We start from the raw sequence: 24,402 nt of genomic DNA on the forward strand, positions 1-24,402 counted from the left end.
CTGTGAGCTCAGCTCTAGGGCGCTACCATGAGGGCCCTAGAAACATAGGCTAACTAGAGAGGCTTGGCCACCAGCCGGAAAACTCATTCAAGACCATTACTAGGGGTGCAAGACCATTTAAACATTGGTAAGCCCTGCCACCCTACTACAATTGATAACTGGAACAAACAAACAGCGTTTTAACCAGAATGAACAGCTTTAATATGGAGAGGCACTGAAATGTAGACCTTTGTTTAGTGGTTTTGCACCTACAGTAATGACGTGAGAACTCACTAACTTAGAAAACATTAGTAGTTTTAGCCAGAGATACCTTGCGGCACAAGATGGACATAAAACGTTTCTGTTGAGCAGATGAAAATTGTACGTAATGAGTGTATGCACCAGAAAATTAATGTTTTAGTCAGCTATTGATTGGGGTTAAATGCTTCAGGATTTCATGCTCGCCTTATTTGGGCTTAGTAAAAATGGAATAAAATGAGTTAATTCCATTGCCCTATCCCTCTCAGGATACATGGAATCAGTTGTTAGAAGAAACCCCAGGCACATCGCTTTTGCCATTTTACTGCAATAAACATCATCAAACCTATGAAATGCCTCGGATATTTAAATTTTCTCTATGGTACTGAAACTCAAAGATGTCTCATGCTCCGGTCCCTGTGCAAACTTGATACTCTTTATCGCTACACCATCTGTGACCCGCGGGAGGAGCCACCCCATAGGTCAATTGGCTGTTGGTCAAGAATCCGGGGTGCCTGAAGGGCAGGGAAGCCTAAGTTATAAAAACCTAGCATATATGCCCAATGAAAAACTCTTGCTGGACCAGCACAGGAGGAGTTCATCCCCCCAAGTGGAGTGGGGCTTCACCTCCAATGGAGCACTCAGAACCCATTTAGTCATAAGCCAGGGATATTGACATCAACTATCCAGTGGGGTAATTCTGCCTTTGTATTCCGGAAGCAGCCCATTAGAGCGGCCTTTAAAAACACACAAAGAGCTGCTCTGACTGCCAAAATTAGCTTGAGGGCACCACAGTCCTGAGGGCCTGGACCAGGCCAAAGTAAGTTCACTGCTTGTCTCAAAGGCACGAGGAAGAGCCAACCAGATCGATGAACTGTGCTCTGAACGGAGTAGAGAGCACCTTAGATACATAGCTAAGCTTGGGTTTGTTGGCCCCCAAACTACAAACAGGAAGCGCTAACCAAACAGCCTTGCCAATCAACACATGCTGCTGTTGTGAAGCTAGCAGCCGGGCGGTCTTAAGTGACAAGGGTTGTATAGTTGGCCCATGGAGCAATTTAAAAACGATGGACTTGAAGGGTCCTAAAGCCATTCAACCAATAACTTGACTAACACCATAACTCGATTAGCACATCCACAACTAGTGGACATATTGTCCTTGCTGTGAACAGGACTTAGACACTAGACAGGTCCCAACTAGGATACAGTGATGAGGAGGAGGCAGATGAAGTCTCTGGCTCGGTACCTTTATGACCGTATGACCGAATCACAATGAAGATATCGTCTGCTTTTTAGTACCACGTAAATGCCGAGCGGTCGATTCAAATATTTGGCCCTCGGTGCTCCAAAACAGATGCAAGAAGATAATCACCACACCTGATTGCTTTAAAAATTAGATTGCTTCATGTGATGTCAGGAATAATCAGATAGAATCAGTTCCTGACTTGAGAAAATTCTCGTGAAACAAACCCAAGTCGGAAGCTCTAATAATAGAAATCCAAAAGCGTATTTGTAGTAATATTAGTGTCCATGTTGTGTTCACATTCAGTGGTACAAACTCTGGAAATGAGAGCATCCGAGGAGAGCATGAATGCAGCAGTTACACTTGCTTTGATGGCATCAGGTATGTCTACCTAGCTAGCTATATTATTAAACATGCTTAATCTAAAAGCTAAGCTAAAGCATACCGTAAGTTTTTTATATTTCATGCTGCGAAGAGGACAAGCAGTCCGCGTGCATGCATGCAAAGTTTTTCGAATGACATCCACATCTAAATGCAGGATTCACTCTCGAAAATTTTAATGACTGACCTAGTGATAACCATATCACTGCATGTTGCGCAAAATAGACGTCAGAATAGATGTTCATGAAGGCTTGAGACGAAACCATTCAAAGCATCTCGCAAGCACCCTCCAGTGGTTTAATTCTGGAAACTAAATCTGCTTGGCTCCAAGAGATAAACTGACAGCATCAACCAAAGAACAAACAAACAAACAAACAAAACACATTTGGTGTTAACTAATTTTCACCCCTTTCTGATTTCATCACTCAAATTTCTTTTGATTTTCTACAACACTTCAGTAATTGTTTAAAATGATAAAGGGTAAGGTAATGAGCATAACATAGCATAAGTATTCTCTCATCATTTTAATTATACTATGAATCTAGATATCATTCTCTTCAGAGCGTCGCATGTGTCCATCAGTACATCTGGTGTAATAGTGGAGGGAGACTCAGTGACTCTGAGCTGCCGCAGTTGATATTCAAACCACTCCTGGAGATTTCACATGGTTAAAAAAAGGAGGACAGTATGCTGGATCTCAAAGAATCTATGGCATCTCCAAGGATTCAGCGCTGATCCCCAACCAGTGGAGAATACAAGTGCAGATCCAGAAATAAACAGGAGGAGATACTTGATGTAGTGATACTGAATGTGATGTGTAGTGAACAAGAACTGAGAACAGATCCTCATAGTGCCACGTGTTTTTATAGTCGACGACAATTCATTTCTATGATAGATGCTCCCACGAAATGTTGTGGGTGGCCTTAATTCATCTGTGAAATAGTGGAAGGAGGGTTCAGGGGACTTGCCTGCAGCAATGATTCAAACACCTCCTGGAGATTCACCTGGTTTTAAGGAGGACAGTATGCTGGATCTCAAAGAAAATCTCATTGCATCTCAACGGATACACAGCTCCCTAGATCACAGTGGAGGAATACACGTGCAGACAGAAATAACATATGGAGAGCAATACTCTGATGTATGATACTAAAGTGATGTGTAAGTGAACACTGGCGCAAGAACTGAGAACAGATCCTCTAGTTCCAGTGTTTTTATTATTGTCGAGACACATGTCATTGCTATTTTAGATGCTCCAAGAAAATGTTCTTGGTGGTGGTCCTACTTATCTGGTGTAACTAGTGGAGGGGAGATTCAGTGACTCTGAGCTGCAGCAGTTGGATTTCAAACCCGCATGGAGATTTCACCTGTTTAAGCGTGGACAGTAGCCTGGATCTAGAAGATCTACAGCGTCTCAAACAACAGCTCTGCCACCACAGGGAGAATACACGTGCAGAGAGCAGAAATAAAATGGAGTTGAGATACTTGATGTAGTGATACTGAATGTGATGTGTAAGTTGAACAGACACTGAGAACAGATCCTCTAGTTCCAGGTTTTATATTGTTGATGAGAATTTCATTTCTTTTTAGATGCCCAAGGAAATGTTGTGGGGGACCTTAATTCATCTGCTGACATAGTGGGAGGGAGAGATCAGTTGACTCTGAACTGCAGCAGTGATTCAAAACCTCCTGCTCTGATCTTCAGATGGTTTTAGGAGAATCAAAGCTCAGCTGTGGATCTGGACAGAGTTCAGTATCTCCAGCTTTAACTCCAGTCACAGTGGACGCTTTTATTCTAGTGTGAGGCTCAGAATAAAAACATGGATCTCAGAGATGCAGCATCTGTTTCAGTCACTGTTAAAGGTATTTTCTGTAAACACTCTTTCAGTTTTATCTCTCTTAGTGGTGAAATAATCTTCATGAACATCTTGTTTCAGGGACTCAGAGAGCTGCTCTACAAAACAGTTTACTGGGAGTTGTGGCAGGATTGATCTCATCATCGTAATCATCATCATTATCAGGACGTGTCATAAGGTTAGTGAAGTTCGTCTGGACACTAAATTTATTTTTTTTTAGTAAATTTAAAAATATCTGCAAAACTTTATCTTATTTTCTAGACAATATTGACTTTTTCTTGCCTTTTAGTATTTTATCATTTATTTGATGTGTTTTAACACATTTTAATAGTCTTCTCCTGTTTTCAGTAGGAAGAGGCAGAGAGAATGTGGAACTGAAGATTTGAATCAAAAAGCAGGCAAACACACACCTCCATCTTCAGCTGCAATATTTGATGATATTGTTGCACTGAGCTGTATAAATAAAAGACAATCTTTCTCTGTAGACGGCTGACTCCAGTGATGATACATACACAGCTCTGGATCCAGTGTCCAGAACATCTGCTGACATTTACAGCACGATCAGAGTCAGTAAATATCTCAAACACTTTTTACTCTCACATTCAGCAGCATCCATATAAACACAGACTGTTCTGTTCATCTGTCTCTCACAGTCTGGTGACTCCAGAGCTCCTGATGACACCTACACGGCTCTCGATCTTCAGTCCAGATCGTCTGATTATGAGACTCTAGCAGTCAAACTTCAGCAGATCCACATTAAAACTCTCCTCACAGTATTACTGCTCAGATGGAGATACTGATGCTCCTCAGAAACTCATATAATACCATATTTTGATGCTGTTATTATCAGTAATCTTCTTAAAACCTTCTTGAAGTAACAGTGTTTACTGTAATCGAGCTTATAACAGTTTGAAAACAGAAATGTTTTTTTTTTTCAGTCTTTCCTACAGTATATTGTACATTACACATTTTCATTACACTTGTGCTGCACTCACAAATAGGCTACATTTTAACCTGTGTATTTCTGGTATTTAAAGTTATATCGCAATAATGTAGTTTAGTATCTCTTCACTGGAGGACTGAAAGACGAATTATGTTATTTTCAATCAGTGTTTTCTGGTTAAACTCTGGACAATCTGTAACTGATTGTATTAAAGTTTCTAGCTGCTCTTATATCTGAGTGGATTTTGTTCTACTGTATCTTTATTGAAATAACCTAATAAAGTTTGACATCCAACATAAGCATTTCTCTCATATCTTCCATGTTTTTCAACATTCATGAAAGAATTATATATTTAGGGAATATAAGGACAGAAGGGAAAGAAGTGGTGAATATGAATACTGAGAATGGGAAATAAAACAGTACAGGTTTTGGGGTCTGTTTTGAGTTGCTATCTACATATGAATATTTCTGGTTTCATGATTTATATTATCAATAGTTTGTAACAATCCTACAGTTTATTTCTGGTTTAATGCGATGTATGAGGAAAGAAAGATACTTTAATGTGTATCTCTTTATTACTGTATATCTCTAGATAGGTGAAGTTTTAGGAAATCCTCGAAAGAGGTTGCCCACTGTTAGAAAACACTGTAGATGTGTTGTACACATCCTCGTCTGTAGATGGTGCTATCTGTTCTCAGTGACCAGACACTAATGCTGAGTATTGCTAAAGTTTGCATTAGAATACATTTGTAAGAAATTTTTTATGCGATCACCTTCTACTGTAAGTGAGTTTCAAAAAGCTGATATTCAATCTTAAGTCACATGGATTCCATTTTTCACCTCCAGCGATTGATGTTTTAGAGCAAAATAATCACATTTACATCATTTGGTCATCATTTACTAACACCTTCCAAAGTGGGGGGTGTTATGGCATTATGCGTTTTGAAGTTTGACATCTCATTTTATACAAAGATTCAGAAAATATATGGTTTGTGTAATATTTGCTGTCATAAGCTTCATTGCTTCTGATTCTCATCGAATGAATGATATAATAAACAGATAAAATAAATGTATATACTATGTACTTTTTAGTAATTACAATAACTGGGTAATAACTACATACTATCTCTGATCCTTCCCCTGAACCTAACCCTAACCCATGTAAGTTCTTTATATCTTCCAGTACTTTCTGATGTAAGTACACTGTGAGTAGTCTCTCTGAAAAAGGGGAACACAGATATTTTAAACAGACAGACACCAACAATTGTTTAGTTTCCCTCAACTTTTGCATTATGAGTGGGTAAAAGAATCATTGAATTTTTACAAAATAACCAAGAAATGCATCCCAACTTGCATATAACATCATTGCATTCTTTTTGTACACAAAATTACCCATATTGTACTTGCTGACAAAACAAATAAAGAGATGAGCATCAACTGGCATAAAACACTATATACATTCTGGTACACACAATAGTGTTGTCACGGTACCAAAATTTCAGTATTTGGTACTGATACCAGTGAAAATCCACGGTTCTCGGTACCCACTAATTTCGGTACCAAAGCAAAACACAAAAATATGCTAAAAAAAACAAAAAAGAAGAAAACTTTTTTTATCTATAAAAAAAAAAAATGTGATTTTTTTTATTCTTTTTTAATTTTGTTTTTAGTTTTTCTATTATTAATATAATTATGAAAAACAGTAAACAAGTTTCCCAAATTTAATTTGTCTTTTAATTAATGAAATTAAAACACATGTTTATTTTTTGTTAAATAAAGGGGATTTGCTATTAAAATTAAAAACATGGAAGAAATATTGTGTGATTTATTAAAGTTTTATTTATTTTTTTTCAACAGTAGTAGCAGTATCACATACATTCTACTTAATAATAGTAATATTTCTAGCAGAATGCCTTTATGTAAAAAATTAACTTTTATTTTGACGGGTTGCAGTGTTTCCCACAGCCTTATACTATACATATATATGTAAATTCACTTTTCTGCCAGCAGGAGGCGCATTTTAGAGCGGGTGAGATACAGGATTCTCCGGTAACGGCTGCAAAAGCAGCGCTGAGCTCACAAACGCGTTGCCTTATCAAGCACTACATGCAAAATGAAATGAAAATGAAATCGAAAATTTTCTAAATACAGTCGGTTTCCTTCTGAAATACAGTGATATAAAAACACCCGCATCGGTTTTTGATTTTGAAACGTGCAGTGCTCATGTTTATTCAATGAACTCAAAGCCTTTTGGAAAATCTATTTGTGGCGGTCAGTTTTGATATTGTAATAAATCAATGTGTGGGCAACCCTGGTTTGCCGTGAATACCTTTAAATTGACACTGGTTTTACTCAAATGAAACGGTAAATTGCTTGTGAAGTGATTCAGAACAGTTCTGGTGATGTTGTTTATGTATTAATGTCCTCATTGAGACGGCAGATGCTGAAATTACTGCAAGCGTCATGCGCTTCAGTCTATGTAGTAAACAAACCCGCACGTCTCTGCCATTCATTCATTCACACACACACACACACACACAGAATATGGTGTTATTTCCCTGTCAAATGTCGAGAGCGCATTATTGTAGCGCAAAAGTATTAATATAATGCGCGAGCGCGAATCTCTCTCCTCAAGCGCGGAATATAATGTGCGGAGCGGGAATCTTTCTGCTCGCGCGAGCTCTCAGATACACGTTGCTCTTGTAAGGGCCCTTACATAGTCAACGCGAGCAACGCGAGCAAGCAATGCGAGCGACGTGCTCCCTTTCATAGTCTAAACAGTGGACGCAAGCGTCACGGGCGATGCGTGTATGCAATACTCCGCTCATGCAACAGGGGGTAGTCGAGTCGGGTGATATTAGTAGAGTCGGGTCGCGTGATATTCAGATCACAATGGCAACTGAGAGGAGTGCATTCTATTGCTGATTTTACATCGGCGGCAACAAAGGCAGCGCAGAGATAGGCGTTGGTATGTTATACGTATAAGCTCGCATAATTTTTCCTCTTCGCCCGCCATTGTATTCAAACCTTCTTCTTCAATATACTTGAATTAATGTACAATACATGCAATGTTGCCCCCACCGACAATGCATAGTATTGCGTGCATCGGCGCGTCGCGTATCAAAAACTAGGACGACATATTTGGCTACGCTCCGACGCATAATGGCGGCTGAAGCGTAACGATGTGTAGCCTTGGGGACGCGTATGCGTACAGATGCGTTGACTATGAAACGGCCCTAAGAATTTTCTCTGGGCTCGCTCAGAGAGTATGCCTGCACTTAAAACGTGTTCAGTGCAATCGCGAATCTCATCTCTTTGTTTAAAATAAGCGTGTATGTGCTTAGACTGTGTCCCGTGCGTTCGTGCATGGCCAAGTGCTCTTCTCTTCGATTTCTTTCTCTTTGCTCTTGGCATAAACGCTCTTGGTTATAATCAATCACGCATTTTTATTTTTTTTATCTAAAAAAAATCTCACAATGGGCATGGCACGTAATGTGAACAATGTGGTTGACAGTCTAGGTAATTTATATGTAAAATAATCCGATTGCCCTCTTCCAAGACATTTCTAAGATACATTTGACATATTTAACATCAAAACAAATAAAACTGGTTACCCGAGATCGTCGATTCGGCGGATCCATCAAAGTCCCTCCAGAAAAAAGCGGATTTTTTTTGTGATTGTTGAGGGCAAAAATCCTTGATTTTGCGGCACTTTTCTTAAAAAATGCAATGGAATATGCGGAATATTTTTGCAATTTTATGCGATGAAATTGTCGGAACTTGCAAAAACTGCGGTTTGATGAAAAAGAGAAAAAAAAAGTGATTCCCTAGCCTAGGCTACTACCTTAATGTAAAGAGTCATTTCTTATTACTTCCTATGATAAGCAAGCATACTAAATCACAGAATATTTGTTCTCATTCTGTTTTATTTCAGACCTTAATTAACACATGGCTCAAACTTACAAAACATTGAGTCAAACAAGTTCTGTAGCTTTACAAAAGGAATATTCAGCAACTTCTGTAAAAATGTATAAATAAAATATATATAAAAAAAAATGTGTGCTTCCTGTTTTACAGAGGTAGCTATACAAAACAGACATTTTCTGTTAAATTAAGCGCTTCAAATGCACAAAGTGCAATCTCTTACTGCAACGTAAATTATTTTAAATTAAAATTATTAATTAAATTATTAATTAATAATTATGTCACTTCATAAGGTTCCCATGGCAATGGGGGAAAATATTGGCGTTTTACTTCTGTGAAGTAAATGCAACATTTTTCAACTTTCTGCTAAGATATACTTTTTTGCAACGAAAATACAGTGAAATCAAATATGAAATCATTTTGCTTGCTGAAATTGGCAATTTATGCGGCGAAAGTGCGGCGTATTTGAAAAAAAATGTGACCCCCGCATAAATATGCGGCCTTTAGCTGATTATGCATGAAATCAGGCGATCGCATAATCACGTTTTTCTGGAGGGACTGAGTCTTGATTGAACTTCAGAGAACTTATTCCATGTGTTCCATGTGCGGTTCAATATCAACCAATAAGATTCCATGTACGATGTCGCGTTTTCATTGGTCAGTTGTTGAAGCCTATTTCTGATTGGTTGTTGCCGTTTTGACAGCGTTTATGCCAAGAGCAAAGAGAAAGAAATCGAAGAGAAGAGTACTTGGCCATGCGCGAACGAACGGGACACAGTCTAAGCACATACACGCTTATTCGCGATTGCACTGAACACGTTTTAAGTGCAGGCATACTCTCTGAGCGAGCCCAAAGAAAATTCTTACAAGAGCAACGTGTATCTGAGAGCGCGCACCCAGTTCCTGCGCGCGAGCAGAGAGATTCGCGCTCCGCACATTATATTCCACGCGCGAGCAGAGAGATTCGCGCTCGTGCATTATATTTATGTACTTTCGCGCTACAATAATGCACTCTCGACATTTGACAGGGAAATAACGCCATACTCAGAGACGTGTAGAACATGCCGGGTTCATATTTCAACCGACTTTTGCGGATTAACATTTACAGATACTGGCCCATATGGAGATTTGATTTGATTAATTTATGCTAACTTTGACAAATTCCGTGACTGTCCATATTAAAATGTAGGTTTCATTTTCATGACTGGATTTCGAGATTACGTCCGCGTTTTCTGCTTCGCGGAAATCATAGCTCTGTATGCGTCAAGAAGCGGGTTGACGGGGTACTCGGTACCACCTGTACTTAAAGAAACCTGGTACCGTGACATTTTCATTTTTTTAGTAACGACTTGGTACCGAAGTACCGGGTCTTTTGACAACACTAACACACAATAAACAATGTAACGTTAGCTTGCACCTGTATGTGTGACAAAATACAGAAAATGCAGAATAAATCATATTACCTTAAATCAAAATGAACGTAATACTATACATTACACTCTGTACTCACAGGTCATCTGTACTCAGATACTCTGTACTTAAAGTGCATCTCAAGCTCATAAAATTTCAGTTATCACAATATAACATTTTTAATGTAATAAAGTCATAACAAACTGGCGCTAAATTTAACATGGAAGGATTCAGCACTTGACCTATTAACACTCACTCATCTACGATACAAACTCAAATGAGAATAAAAAGTGTGAAGAGATAATAGTGTCACAAGAAACTCATCTTAACAGCATAATACTGTATTTTCCTCAAGAGTTGTTAGACACCCTTAAACTTACTATATTAACAGTACAGTGCATGAAATGTGCTAACGATAGCCTAGCATCAAAAACTATTCATGTTCGCCATGTGCGACTCAGTCTCATCCCTTTTTTCATAATTCAGACATAATTATACGAACACCGTATATACTCAAACTCATTTGAGCATCACTATTAGGATATTCAGGGACTTACCTGAAAAAGGGGAAAACATATTTTAAACAGACAGACATGAACACTTGTTGCATCTTCCTCTCAAACCTAGCCCAATTGCGTTTTGAGAGGGGGGGTCCCCATTAAAAAAATCGTGCTCAGGGGATAAAATACACGCGTTTTGGCGGGGTTCCCCTGGTAAAAATCACATTCCAGGTGCTAAATATAATTGGGGTCATTTCAACCCACGGACATGAAAAGCAACCCATGGCAACAGTGTTAAAGTGGCCCAATTCCACGGGAAAAACCACGGACTTGGCAACACTGCCCTCAACTTCTGTGTTATGAGTGGGGGAAGGGAACCCATTAACTATGAAACAGCAACAAAAATTATATTTTCTCTTAATAGTTATATTCGTTACAAGTACAGGTAAATGCACACTGTAAAATAAAGTGCAACCGAAAAAACTACAACGATTGCTTTGATAACTTTTATTGCTTCTAAACTAACTTCATGCAACTGGCAATAAAATGTGCTTCATCTTTTTGACCACCAGATGACAGAAAAGTGAAAGGAAGTGCAGAAAATGTTTGAGTAATGAATCCCAGTTCTCATGTTTTTGGGAGTTATTCAATAGTGCTTGTGTTGTCTGTCAGAAACTGGCACTGAATCACTTGAACACCATGTATTTGCTCATGTTTCTGATTGTGTAAATGTAGTTGCATAGCATCATTGCTTAAGTTAAACAAGAGTTTGTGTCAAAAAGAGGATCTTGAACCTAAGAACTGTTTCGTAGGTTCACACGTTTCACATATTCTCTCACAAAGATTTAACAAAAGTGATTTCTAAAACTTATTTGGTTCTGGAGACTTCTCTAGTTGTTCTTGTGTAGTTTAGATGGTGTCATGCATATACAGGAAGAGGATTTTTTCACTGGCAGATTCATTTTGTGAAATTCATTTGTGAAAACTGTCACTGACACATTAAGCTGCTGATATTTCTGTCATTTGGGTGTCGACGCTGATGCAGCACGGTAAGACCATTTTTACCATTATTTAACATGAGGTCAAAAAAATTCTGTAGGGCTACAACATATATTTGTTAAAATGTGGTGATGAGTTGAAGACATGTTGTAGATCCATACCCTGATAGCACAAGTACATCACGGAGACGTCTATTTGACGTCTGCATTTACATCTGCAAGACGTGTTTTTTAGAGTGTTTGCTCATCTGTCTATTAGACGTTTCCTAGCAGATGTTAAATTGATGTTATAAAATGTCTTTAAGATGTTTATGATGTAGAATGCATTTAATACTGACATAAGATGTCTATCAGAGATTTGTTCACAGCAGGTGCTTTCCAGATGAAGCGATCTTTAACAGACATCTTGCAGACGTACCTGTGCTATCTGAGTATGTAAACATTGTGTGAAGCTCTTTACATGAGGCCTGACATGAGAAACCTCCTCAGCGTGTCAAGCCTTCACTGAGCACTGAATTATTCAGAAATCATCACGACTTCTATCGATTATCAAGACAATAGAGTTTGAGATGTATATAGATGATGCTCATAATGTCATATCTGTCCGTTTTATGATTGCAGAAATCAGTATGGCGACATCACTCATTAGGTCACTTCCTCTGATCTTCGTGATCATGACTGCGGGTGAGTCTTCAGCTACAGTCACTATACAGACACTTTAACACTCTTTGAAAAGGTGATCAAGCGCTTCACACTTTGTAGCTTTTATACTGACATGAGTGTTTTGCTGTCAGCTAACAAATAAAAATGGTCAAAATAAAAAGATACTTTTTGTGCATTGGTTCAAAACACCTGAAACACCACCTCATTTTCTCATATCTGTGTTTGATGTTTCAGGGGTTGATGGTCTGCAGGATTGGGGAGTGAATTACAGTCCTTCATATGTTTGTGCATTAAAGGGATCAACAGTGAAAATATCCTGTGTTTTAAAATATCCTAGTGGTTATAAGATTGAAACAGTCTTCTGGACCAAACCTGCTGTACCTGATGGAGAACTACCAAACCTGTGTTTAGTTCCAGAAAACAGAGGAAGAGTTCAGTGTGACAGAGAAAATAATAACACTTACAGTATCACTCTGACAAATGTGACAGAAGCTGATAAACACATCTACTACTGCAGATTCACTACAAACAGAGGAACATGGACGGGGATTCCTGGAGCTCATCTGGACGTCACCGGTAGTGAACTCTCAGAAACACAACACACACACACACACACACACACACACACACACACACACACACACACACACACACACACACACACACACACATCAAGCACTTTATTATAACTGCATCTGTTGTATGACATTCTTTCTTTTTCTGAACACAAAAAGAGAAATGTCATAAAATGTCCTGATTGGTTGTTCATATAATAACTGTAAATTATGACCTTCTTAATGCTTTAACAAAAGATGCGAAACTGTTTTAAAATAATGTGACTTTTGACTTACATTCTATGTGTTCAGGTGTCATTGCACATATGCAGACCATACAGAGAATCCACTTGGAATATACATCATGAGTTGCATGAGAATGATTTTGAGTTGTGTTTTTGTGGTTTTAAGTGGATTTTTATTCACATTTCATTTTATCTGTTTAACTGAATATTGACTTGCATTATGTTACAGCTGTACATTATTGTTATATGATATTATGTTGTCACCAGAAGAGATTAGTTTTTGTCTTCTGTTTTGACAGTCACATGTTATTAAAATAAATCAAAGGAAGAGATTAAAGGAAGTAATGCAAGATTATTTATTTGGCCACAAAGACATTGTTTCATGTGTTATGAAAAGTGCAATGCATGTAATCACGAACTGAACTGCTATTAAATGGATAATCCCAAAGCAGGACATTTTTAACAATGTGTTCTGAAAAAAGAAAGAGGCCACATGACTTTACAACAACAGCTGAGTGATAAAAAAAAGGAATACATTTTTGTTTTTGGTTTGTTTTTGGTTTTAATATTATTTTGAGATGGTGGTGAAATAGAGAAAGAGTTTTGGTTGTTGTTCTGTCAGATAGACACAGCAGAGTGTGAAAGAGGGAGATTCAGTCACTCTGACATGTAAAAGCAGCTGCACTCTGCCTCAACAAACATTCATCTGGTTCAGAAACACACAGAGATTAAATACAGGAATCATCACAGAGAATCAGCTTCAGCTGCAGTCAGTCAGTCATGATGATGCAGGAAACTATCAGTGTGCTGTTTCAGGATATGAACATCTGATCTCTCCACCTGTTTATCTTAAAGTAGAATGTGAGTACAAACTGATTCATTAACATTAATGAAATATTTCACTAGTTATTTCACACCACGTTCAACATCAGCGAAAAACTAAACGAAATGAAAATTCATGAAAGCCTAATAATATTTGTCATATCTGTGTTTGGTGTTTCAGGGGTTGATGGTCAGCAGGATTGGGGAGTGAATTACAGCGCTTCATATGTTTGTGCATTAAAGGGAACAACAGCGAAAATGTCCTGTACTTTAAAATATCCTAGTGGTTATAAGATTAAAACAGTCTTCTGGACCAAACCTGCTGTACCTGATGGAGAACTACCAAACCTGTGTTTAGTTCCACAAAAGAGCGGAAGAGTTCAGTGTGACAGAGAAAATAATAACACTTACAGTATCACTCTGACAAATGTAACAGAAGCTGATAAACACATCTACTACTGCAGATTCATTACAAACATTGAGAAGGGAAAATGGATTGGGATTCCTGGAGCTCAGCTGGACGTCACCGGTAGAGTTAGTGAACTATCAGAAATACACCACAGACACATACAAACACACATTATGCAGCGGTCACCTGTTATTCCTGTAGCTCTAACAATAGATCACGACACTAGTAATGCTAAAGTTATGGGTTCAGTTCCCAGGAAATACATGAACTGATAGAATATTTACCTTGAATCAATGTACCGTATTTTTCGGACTATAAGTTGCAATTTAGTATAAGTAGTATCTGTCTATAATTTAGTTATGATGAGGTAATAAAACATATATAAGTCGCACTGGACTATAAGTCGCATTTATTTAGAACCAAGAACCAAGAGAAAACATTACCGTCTACAGCCGCGAGAGGGCGCTCTATGCTGCTCAGTGCTCCTGTAGCCTACCCCTGAAAACATCGGCTGCATATTTTACTACCTGCAGTTTGTAATCTGCAGAAAAGGATTTTTTTGGGAGGGCATTTTGTTTGCATTCAGTCTTTCTCAGTTGTCTTTAAGTTAATATTTTAGTTAACCGTTTTCAGTTATTTTCAGTTAATGTTTTCAGGGGTGTGCTAAAGGAGCACTGAGCAGCATATAGCGCCCTCTCGCAGCTGTAGACGGTAATGTTTTCTCTTGGTTTATTTCTCTTGGTTCATGTCAAATTAATTTTGATAAATAAGTCGCACCTGACTAGAAGTCGCAGGACCAGCCAGACTATGAAAAAAAGTGCGACTTATAGTCCGGAAAATACAGTAAGTCACTTATGATAAAAGCATCTGCTAAATGCATAAATGTAAATGCTTCATTCTTCACTAGTTTCATCACTTTAAAGTTCCAATTGTTATAATATTTAATTATGTCTTTATTAATCTGATGGTGAATCAGTGTTGTTGTTGTTGTTCTGTCAGATCTGCAGGTGGAGACACAGCAGAGTGTGAAAGAGAGAGAATCAGTCACTCTGACATGTAACAGCAGCTGCTCTCTGCCTCAACAAACATTCATCTGGTTCAGAAACACACAGAGATTAACTACAGGAACCATCACAGAGAATCAGCTTCAGCTGCAGTCAGTCAGTCGTCATGATGCAGGAAACTATCAGTGTGCTGTTTCAGGATATGAACGTCTGATCTCTCCACCTGTTTATCTTAATATTGAATGTGAGTACAAACTGATTCATTAACATTAGTGAAATATTTCACATATTATTTTCAGAATTTACTTCAGATTTGTTTGATAAATTCAGCCCAATCATACAGACTGCATGACATTTTTATTTATTAGACTAATTATATATCAAATGAATGTGATTTTTGAATCTGTGTTTAGAGACCGTCTTTATGAATTGTGCTGATATTGTTTTATTTACTGTTCAACTGTTCAGATGTAGATTTTAACCTTTCTGATCGTCACTCATAAAATCTTTCAGTTTCAGCTTGCAGAGACACTTCAGTAATTGTTAACAATGATAAGGGAAGGTCGTGAGATAAATAACATAATTATTGTCATGATTTAAATATATTTAATCTAGATCCTCCACAGAGCGTCTCAGTGTCCATCAGTCCATCTGGTGTAATAGTGGAGGGAGATTCAGTGACTCTGAGCTGCAGCAGTGATTCAAACCCTCCTGCTCTGATCTTCAGCTGGTTTAAGGAGAATCAAATCTCAGCTGTTGGATCTGGACAGAGTTTCAGTATCTCCAGCTTTAACTCCAGTCACAGCGGACGCTTCTATTGTGAGGCTCAGAATAAACATGGATCTCAGAGATCAGAATCTGTTTCAGTCACTGTTAAAGGTATTTTCTATAAACACTCTTTCAGTTTTATCTCTCTCTAGCAGGGTTTCCCATACATTTATTTATTTGTTGCGGGTAGAGTTGCGAGTAATGCCTGATAAATCAGTGTTTGTGAGCTCAGCGCTGCTTTGTATACAGCCCTTACTGAGAAACCTCTATTTCACCCTTTTCTAATAGCGCCACCTGCTGGCAGAAAAATAATCTGCATATTTATGTATGGGGGCAGGGGAGTGTCGGCACAAATATGGAATTATATTTGCTTAAAAAAAAATGAACGTAACTTTATAAAACTGAACTTATCTTTTTCACAAAATATCAAATATATGCAATTCCAAAAGAAGAAAACACAATGAAAATGAAAAAAATGAACTCAGTCACACAAATTTAACAGGCTCTTTAAATATGCTTCATTCTTTGTTAATGTTTTTCAAAGATTCGTTTTCGGTAATCGTGGATTCTGAATGCATTGCCACAGATTTTGCTTACGCTTCGCAGTTTTTCGTTTGGTGTTTTGAAACAAACCTCTCGCTGGGGCGGGCTTAACAGTGATCTACTCTGATTGGATAGTGAGCTTTTGATGGACAGGTGCTCTCTGACCGGGAAGTACAGACGCCACTCAGTGGCGCGCATATTGGATAGCTTTCGCGGTGATTTGTATGCAATACGTCGTGCCTTGTATTACTAAATATGTAAATAATATTTGACCTTCGATCGTCTCAGTCTGTAAAGATGAGCTCTCAGGAGAGACATGGAGTGGCATCATCTTCCTCCTCCGCTTGTCCTTCAAGACAGCATGAAGTAAGCTTGTGTTACTGAAGTAACGTTAACATCGATACAAGTTTGATTCATGTTACAGTGTGCAGCAGTTCGTTGCGGGTTATTATTGTCATTCAGTAACACAAGCTTACTTCAAGCTGCCTTGAAGGACAAGAGCTCATCTTTACAGACTGAGACGATCGAAGGCCAAATATTATTTACATATTTAGTAATACAAGGCACGACGTATTGCATACAAATCACCGCGAGAGCTTTTTTTTTTTATTAATGCAGAGAACAAAAACATACAAAAGTATAAACATACATCACATAATATCAACCACAAAAAAAACAAAAAACAATAGTGAATAAAATAGAACTAAAGAAAAGAATACCCAAGTCAATTTAATTTGTGATGAATCATTCAAGAATAAAGCTGTATCATCCGCTAATTGACTAATTTTTATTTTAGTGTCACCAGTTGTGATACCCTTTAATTGACTATTGTTTATACTGTATGTGTGCTAAGGAAATGTGTTGCAATTAGAAACAGGTAAGGGGAAACTGGACATCCTTGCCGAACTCCTTGTTTTAAAAATAATCTAGGTAGGGCTGGGCGATATATCTAATGATATGATCATGCGCATCTAGTCAGTAAATCTGGTTCCTTGATTACCGCTAAATCGCCATCACCTGCTTTCAAATGGAGCGGCATTTAATAGACAGAGCCGTAGTTCACTGACCAGGTACGCAATATCGATTTGATTATCGAAGGCGATTCATCTGGGATAATGAATGCGATATTGCGTAGCTTGTCAGTGATCTACGGCTCTGTCTATTAAATGCCGCTCCATTTGAAAGCAGGTGATGGCGATTTAGCGGTAATCACGGAACCAGATTTACTGACTAGATGCGCATGATCATATATTTAGTTATATATATCGGCATTAATTATATGTGGGTTAATATTACTTAATTTGATAGAGCTGTTTCATTTTATGTAATCCTATATTATTAGTAATGTGCCTTTTCTGCATAAATCCTGATTGTGTTTTCACCGCGAGAGCTTTCCAATATGTGTGCCACTGAGTGACGTCTGTACTTCCCGGTCAGAGAGCACCTGTCCATCAAAAGCTCACTATCCAATCAGAGTAGATCACTGTTAAGCCCGCCCCCACGAGAGGTTTGTGTCAAAACACCAAACGAAAAACTGCGAAGCTTAAGCGAAATCTATGGCAATGCATTCAGAATCCACGATTAGCGAAAATGAATCTTTGAAAAACATCAACAAAGAATGAAGCATATTTAAAGAGCCTGTTAAATTTGTGTGACTGAGTTCATTTTTTTTTCATTTTCATTGTGTTTTTCTTCTTTTGTAATGGCATATTTTTGATAGTTTCTGAAAAAGTTACGTTCAGTTTTATAAAGTTACGTTCATTTTTTTTGAAGCAAATATACTTCCATACACAAATAGTGTAAGTGTGGAAAGTGTGAAATAATCTTCTTGAACATCTTGTTTCAGGGACTCAGAGAGCTGCTCTACAAACAGTTACTGGGATTGTGGCAGGATTGATCTTCATCATCATCATCATCATAATCTTCATCATCATCTTGTGTAGGAGGTGAATGAAGTTTGCCTGGACATGAAATTTAAGTTTGTTCAGTAAATTAAAAATATCTGCAAATTTTATCTTATTTTCTAGAAAAAAAAATACTTTTTCTTGCCTTTTAGTATTTCTTATTTATTTGATGTGTTTTAACACATTTTAATAGTCTTCTCCTGTTTTCAGTAGGAAGAGGCAGAGAGAATGTGGAACTGAAGATGTGAATCAAAAGCAGGCAAACACACACCTCCATCTTCAGCTGCAATATTTGATGATATTGTTGCACTGAGCTATAAATAAAAGACAATCTTTTTCTCTGTAGACGGCTGACTCGAGTGATGATACATACACAGCTCTGGATCCAGTGTTCAGAACATCTGCTGACATTTACAGCACGATCAGAGTCAGTAAATATCTCAAACACTTTTTACTCTCACATTCAGCAGATCCATATAAACACAGACTGTTCTGTTCATCTGTCTCTCACAGTCTGGTGACTCCAGAGCTCCTGATGACACCTACACGGCTCTCGATCTTCAGTCCAGATCGTCTGATTATGAGACTCTAGCAGTAACTTCAGCAGATCCACATTAAACTCTCCTCACAATATTACTGCTCAGATTAAAATACTGATGCTCCAAGAAACTCATAAATACCATATTTTGATGCTTATTATCAGTAATTTTCTTAAAACTTCTTGAAGTAACAGTGTTTACTGTAATCGAGCTTATAACAGTTTGCAGAAGTGTTTTTTTTTAGTCTTTCCTACAGTATATTGTACATTACACATTTTCATTACACTTGTGCTGCACTCGCAAATAGGCTACATTTTAACCTGTGTATTTCTGTTTTTTAAAGTAACATTGCAATAATGTAGTTTAGTATGTCTTCACTGGAGGATTGAAAGATGAATTATGTTATTTTCAATCAGTGTTTTCTGGTTAAACTCTGGACAATCTGTAACTGATTGTATTAAAGTTTCTAGCTGCTCTTATATCTGAGTGGATTTTGTTCTACTGTATCTTTATTGAAGTAGCCTAATAAAGTTTGGCATCCAGCATAAGCATTTCTCTCATATCTTCCATGTTTTTCATCATTCATGAAAGAATTATATATTAGAAGGACAGAAGGAAAGAAGTGGTGAATATGAATACTGAGAATGAAAATTGAACAGTACAGGTTTTGGGTCTGTTTTGAGTTGCTATCTACATATGAATATTTCTGGTTTCATGATTTATATTATCAATAGTTTGTACAATCCTACAGTTTATTTCTGGTTTAATAGCATGTATGAGGAAAGAAAGACTCTTTACTGTATCTCTTTATTACTGTATCTCTAGATAGGTGAAGTTTTAGGAAATCCTAAAGATGTTGCACTGTTAGAAACACTGTAGATGTTGTTACACATCCTCGTCTGTAGATGGTGTGTCTCAGTGACAGACACTCATGCTGAGTATTACTAAAGTATAATTTTTTTTTATGCAATCAGTTTATAAGTGAGTTTCAAAAAGCTGATATTCAATCTTAAGTCACGGGATTCATTTTCACCTCCAATATATTGATGTTTTAGAGCAAAATAATCACATTTACATCATTTGGTCATCATTTACTCACCTTCAAAAGTGTTATGGCAATATGCTTTTGAAGTTTGACATCTCATTTTATACAAAGATTCAGAAATATATGTTTGTGTAATATTTGCTGTCATAAGCTTCATTGCTTCTGATCTCATCGAATGAATGATATAATAAACAGATAAAATAAATGTACATACTATGTACTTTTTAGTAATTACAGTAACTGGGTAATAACTACATACTATCGCTGATACTTTCCCTGAACCTAACCCTAACCCATGTAAGTTCCTTATATATTCCAGTATTTTCTAAAGTAAGTACACTGTAAGTAGTCTCTCTGAAAAAGGGGAACACAGATATTTTAAAACAGAACACTTGTTGCGTTTCCCTCAACTTCTGCATTATGAGTGGGTAAAAGAAACATTCAAGTACTCCTTGCTGCAGACTGTAGCACGTTGATGTCACGTATGTGCTTACCGCGTATGTGCAAAGTGACGTAAGGTATGTCTATAAAACGCATGCGCAGTAACGTGGAGACGTCACGTATATGTATTTACCATAAATACGCATGCGTGCTGTACTGGTGTTAATACGCATGTCCAGGTTCATTCACTTCCGAATGTTCAAAAGGTATGGTGGATTTGAGATTCGGTGGCAGTAAAGTCAAAAAACATTTAATTACTTTTGTTTTCTTAAAAATGTGCGTTTGTGTTAATGGCTTTTAATTGTAAGGATGCGTTGGTCATAATCATAGAGAGTGTCATTGCAAATGTGTGCGATTTCAAACATTTGACATGTTTTATGATATAGTATTTGAAGTGAAAGTAAAGGGTCTTTAAAAGTCTTATTTTGCCTAAATTGAGCCTTTAAATATGTCTTAAAATAGAGCAGAAATACTTTATTAATATAAGTAATGCCATTGATGGTTGCATGCATTAAAAAAAAAAAAAAAAAAAAAAAAAAACTTTTTTTTTTAGCATATTTGTAATATTTTTCGTTAACTAACATTAACAAAGATTAATAGATACTGTAACAAATGTATTGTTCATTGTTAGTTCATGTTAATTAATACAATGACACCTTCTTGTAAAGTGTTACCTCTTAAATTTACCTTCATGTGACTTCATTTGAATTTTAGGGACATTGTCAGTGAGAAGAAATTCAGAGAAGAGACCCACTTCATGTGGCTAGATAGTTCTTTAACTCCTTACCATGTAGTGAGTACTGCAAAAACTATGTGAGTGTCTGTCTCTTTTCATCTCTCTGTCTGTCTCCTCTCAACTATTATGTTCTGTTTTTTCTCTGATAGACTGTATTGCCCTCAACTGTAAAATTTTCAAAATTGAAAAAAACTTTCAAACTTTCAGGCTATGCTTTCTCAAGCCAAGCCAACCTAAATTTAGACTTGACAAACTTTAATAATTTAGTTGATGTTAAGTGAGGGATAATCAGTGGTGTAGTCCTAAAGAACAAAGTGGATTTAGTTTTATCCAGTCAACCCCCAACCCCCCGTCCCACCACCACCACCACCAAAAAAACAAAACAAAAATAACAATAAAAAACACATTTTTTATTTGTTGTTGGTTAATTAGTAATTTAAATAGTAATTTAGTTATATCAATACAGTGCACTCTAAATTTGATAACAGATTATTGTTCAAGTAGTCTACAGCATGACTGTTGTTCCAGCCCATCTATCGACGCATTATTACAGTTATTTATAATGTCAAACATTTCTTTGGAATTCTATTTCATTGTGAAAAAGTGCTTTAGAGATACATCTTAATTTAATGTTTTTTTTTATGTTCATCTTAATCTGATGTTTTATGTTTTATTTTATGCTTTTATACACTGTTTGTATTATTTAGGAAGGGCATTATACTTCCTGCATGGGGATTTTTCAGCATGTAGGCAGGGCTGGACTGGGGTTCAAATTCAGCCCTGGACATATCCAGCCCACGAGTTCCCCCATGACTGTTCTGCTGGGTTATAGGGCCTTCAATTGGAGTAAATAAATGAATAAATAAAACAGGACCGAAACAAATAATGAAAGATATTACTGAAATTCAAAGCACATGCATTTTTGTCAGATAGAAACGCACTTCTAAAGCAATGATTCTGAGCTAGAATGATAAAAATATTAGGCCTACTTCTAATGGATTCTGCCCTTTCCTCACCCTTGCAAAGTGACTGCAAACCTGTTTGACTTACTTTCTTCTGTGGAACACAAAAGAAGATATTTTGTAGATACCAAACCATTTTGCTTATACCTTTGATTTCTACTGTATGGACAAAAATGTATTGAATTTCTCAAATTATCTTCTTTTTTATGTTCCACGGTATGTTCCAGGTTTGGAATGACATGATGCTGATTAAATGGTTATTTTCATTTTTGGGTGAACTATCCCTTTAAGAACTTTATTATTTGTAAATATTTTGTAAAATTAATTAGAACTAAACATCTAAAGAAAGCAGTTCTTGCTTATACTGTAATTAGTAGGCCTATTAGTAAGATGGTGGTCACTAGAAGTAAACCATGGTAGATTTCTATTGTGAATTGACAAGCCTATGTAGGCCTGGTGGCGTTTTCCAGTATACCTCTTCATGCAGTTTACATTATCGTGGCTGTTTTCAGCCAGCATCATTACAGAACCTTTAATGTTCTCATATATCACACGGCAAGACTATAACAATAATTCTGTGTCACATCTGAATGGGTGACGCGACTTGTGCCATTTATCACTTTACATTGTGGCACAAACGCAGCACTGTGTGGGAGACTCTGCACTTGTGCGCGGCTGGTGGATGCATTAGTGCCGCTTCACACTTTTTGCAGTATTTGCTTTTTGCAGTTTTTGGTGTAATTTAAAAACAGTGGCCTAATCCCTCGTTTCGACGATCGGCTAACAACTCGACTGGTCCACCGGTCCAGAAATGTCCTGGTGCTCCCGATGACATTTGAGCGGAGCTCTCTAGCTGCAGTGGAAAACACGTGCACTCAGTAGATGATTGGCGATAGCGATAATGCGCCAATTACAGCAAAGAATCACGAGTTTCACACAACTGTATGGTACACAATTAAAGGGGAAGCTAAAGCCTACATGATAGTAGATTACGGACTTGCTAAGCAACAAAACAAGTGGGTATACCGAGGGTATACACAGATACTGATACTAAATTTTAGAATACGCAAATGGCCCGGGAAAAAAAAAGTAAGCATACGGCGTATACTTGCCGTATGGCCCCGACTACAGCACTGGGGATAATGTACATCCAGCCACTTGTTCTCACAGAATGAAACCCCGACGGGGTGATCAGGACCCCGACGCAAAGCTAGCCCAAAGCTAGCCCAATTGCATTTTCGGGGGCGGGGGGTCCCGTTTAAAAATCGCGCTCAGGGGATAAAATACACATGTTTTTGGCGGGGTTTTCCCTGGTAAATTTCGCATTCCCAGTGCTAAATAATCACGTTATTGGGGTCATTTCAAACCCACGGACATGAAAGCAACCCGCTGCAACAGTGTTAAAGTGGCCCAATTCGCGCGGGAAAACCGCAGACTTGGCAACACTGCCCTCAACTTCTGTATTACTGAGAGGGGGGGAAGGGAACCCGTGTGCCTGTGGCCCACCCTCTGCTGGAGTCTTTCAGTTACTGCATCATAACAGACTACAGGACCCAGCGACATATTAACTATGAATAATAAAACAAAAAAATATATTTTCTCTTAATAGTTATACCCGTTACAAAGTAGAGGTAAGTGCACACTGTAAAATATAAAAAACAACGTGCAACTGGCAATAAAATGTGCTTCATCTTTTTGACCACCAGATGACAGAAAAGTGAAAGGAAGTGCAGAAAAGGTTTGAGTAATAAATCCAGTTCTCATGTTTTTGGGAGTTATTCAGTAGATCTGTTAGTGATTCTGAAGAGCATTAATTGTTACATGTCTTGTGTTTTATTGACTCTTCTTTTGAAGTATTGCTGGTCGTTGTTTTGCTTGTGAACAGTTGTGTGTTTATTTTTTGCTTTGTCTGGGTTTATCTGCCTTGTTTTTGCTTTGTTTAGATTCTTTTATCATTTTTGTTAATTAATTGTGCTGCATTTATATCCTCACCTCTTCCTTGCCTCAAGCGAGACATTACTACTATCTGCTGTCAGTCTGGTGTGTAAGTGCTTGTGCTGTCTGTCAGAAAACTGGCACCTGAGTCACTTGAACACATGTATTTGCTCATGTTCTGATGTGTAAATGTAGTTGCGTAGCATCATTGCTTAATAAGTTATAAACAAGAGTTTGTGTCAAAAAAGAGGATCTTGAAATTCCTAAGAACTGTAAACCTCAACCCATTAAAAAAATCTTGATTGTACTGCGCCATGATGGGTATCTTTACCAAAGCAATCAT

At 37.5% G+C, this 24,402-nt stretch overlaps 1 protein-coding gene across 2 annotated transcripts; it reads left to right on the forward strand.

Annotated features, from left to right (window-relative positions):
- The first annotated feature begins 12,045 nt into the window (after nt 1-12,045).
- LOC109077139 (B-cell receptor CD22-like) lies at nt 12,046-19,478 on the forward strand. 2 transcript variants are annotated; one of them, XM_042764209.1, is made up of 8 exons: nt 12,046-12,173; nt 12,387-12,728; nt 15,182-15,430; nt 15,802-16,065; nt 18,344-18,443; nt 18,612-18,660; nt 18,748-18,828; nt 18,915-19,478. In XM_042764209.1, exons 1-8 carry the CDS (start codon nt 12,059-12,061, stop codon nt 19,017-19,019), a joined length of 1,305 nt encoding a protein of 434 aa, XP_042620143.1. In that variant the 5' UTR covers nt 12,046-12,058; the 3' UTR covers nt 19,020-19,478. The 2 variants fall into 2 exon arrangements, with proteins under 2 accessions (XP_042620143.1, XP_042620152.1); XM_042764218.1 differs by lacking the exon at nt 15,802-16,065.
- Nucleotides 19,479-24,402: the final 4,924 nt, after the last annotated feature.

This window comes from Cyprinus carpio, chromosome A1 (assembly GCF_018340385.1).
Source record: "Cyprinus carpio isolate SPL01 chromosome A1, ASM1834038v1, whole genome shotgun sequence".
Lineage (NCBI taxonomy): Eukaryota > Metazoa > Chordata > Actinopteri > Cypriniformes > Cyprinidae > Cyprinus > Cyprinus carpio.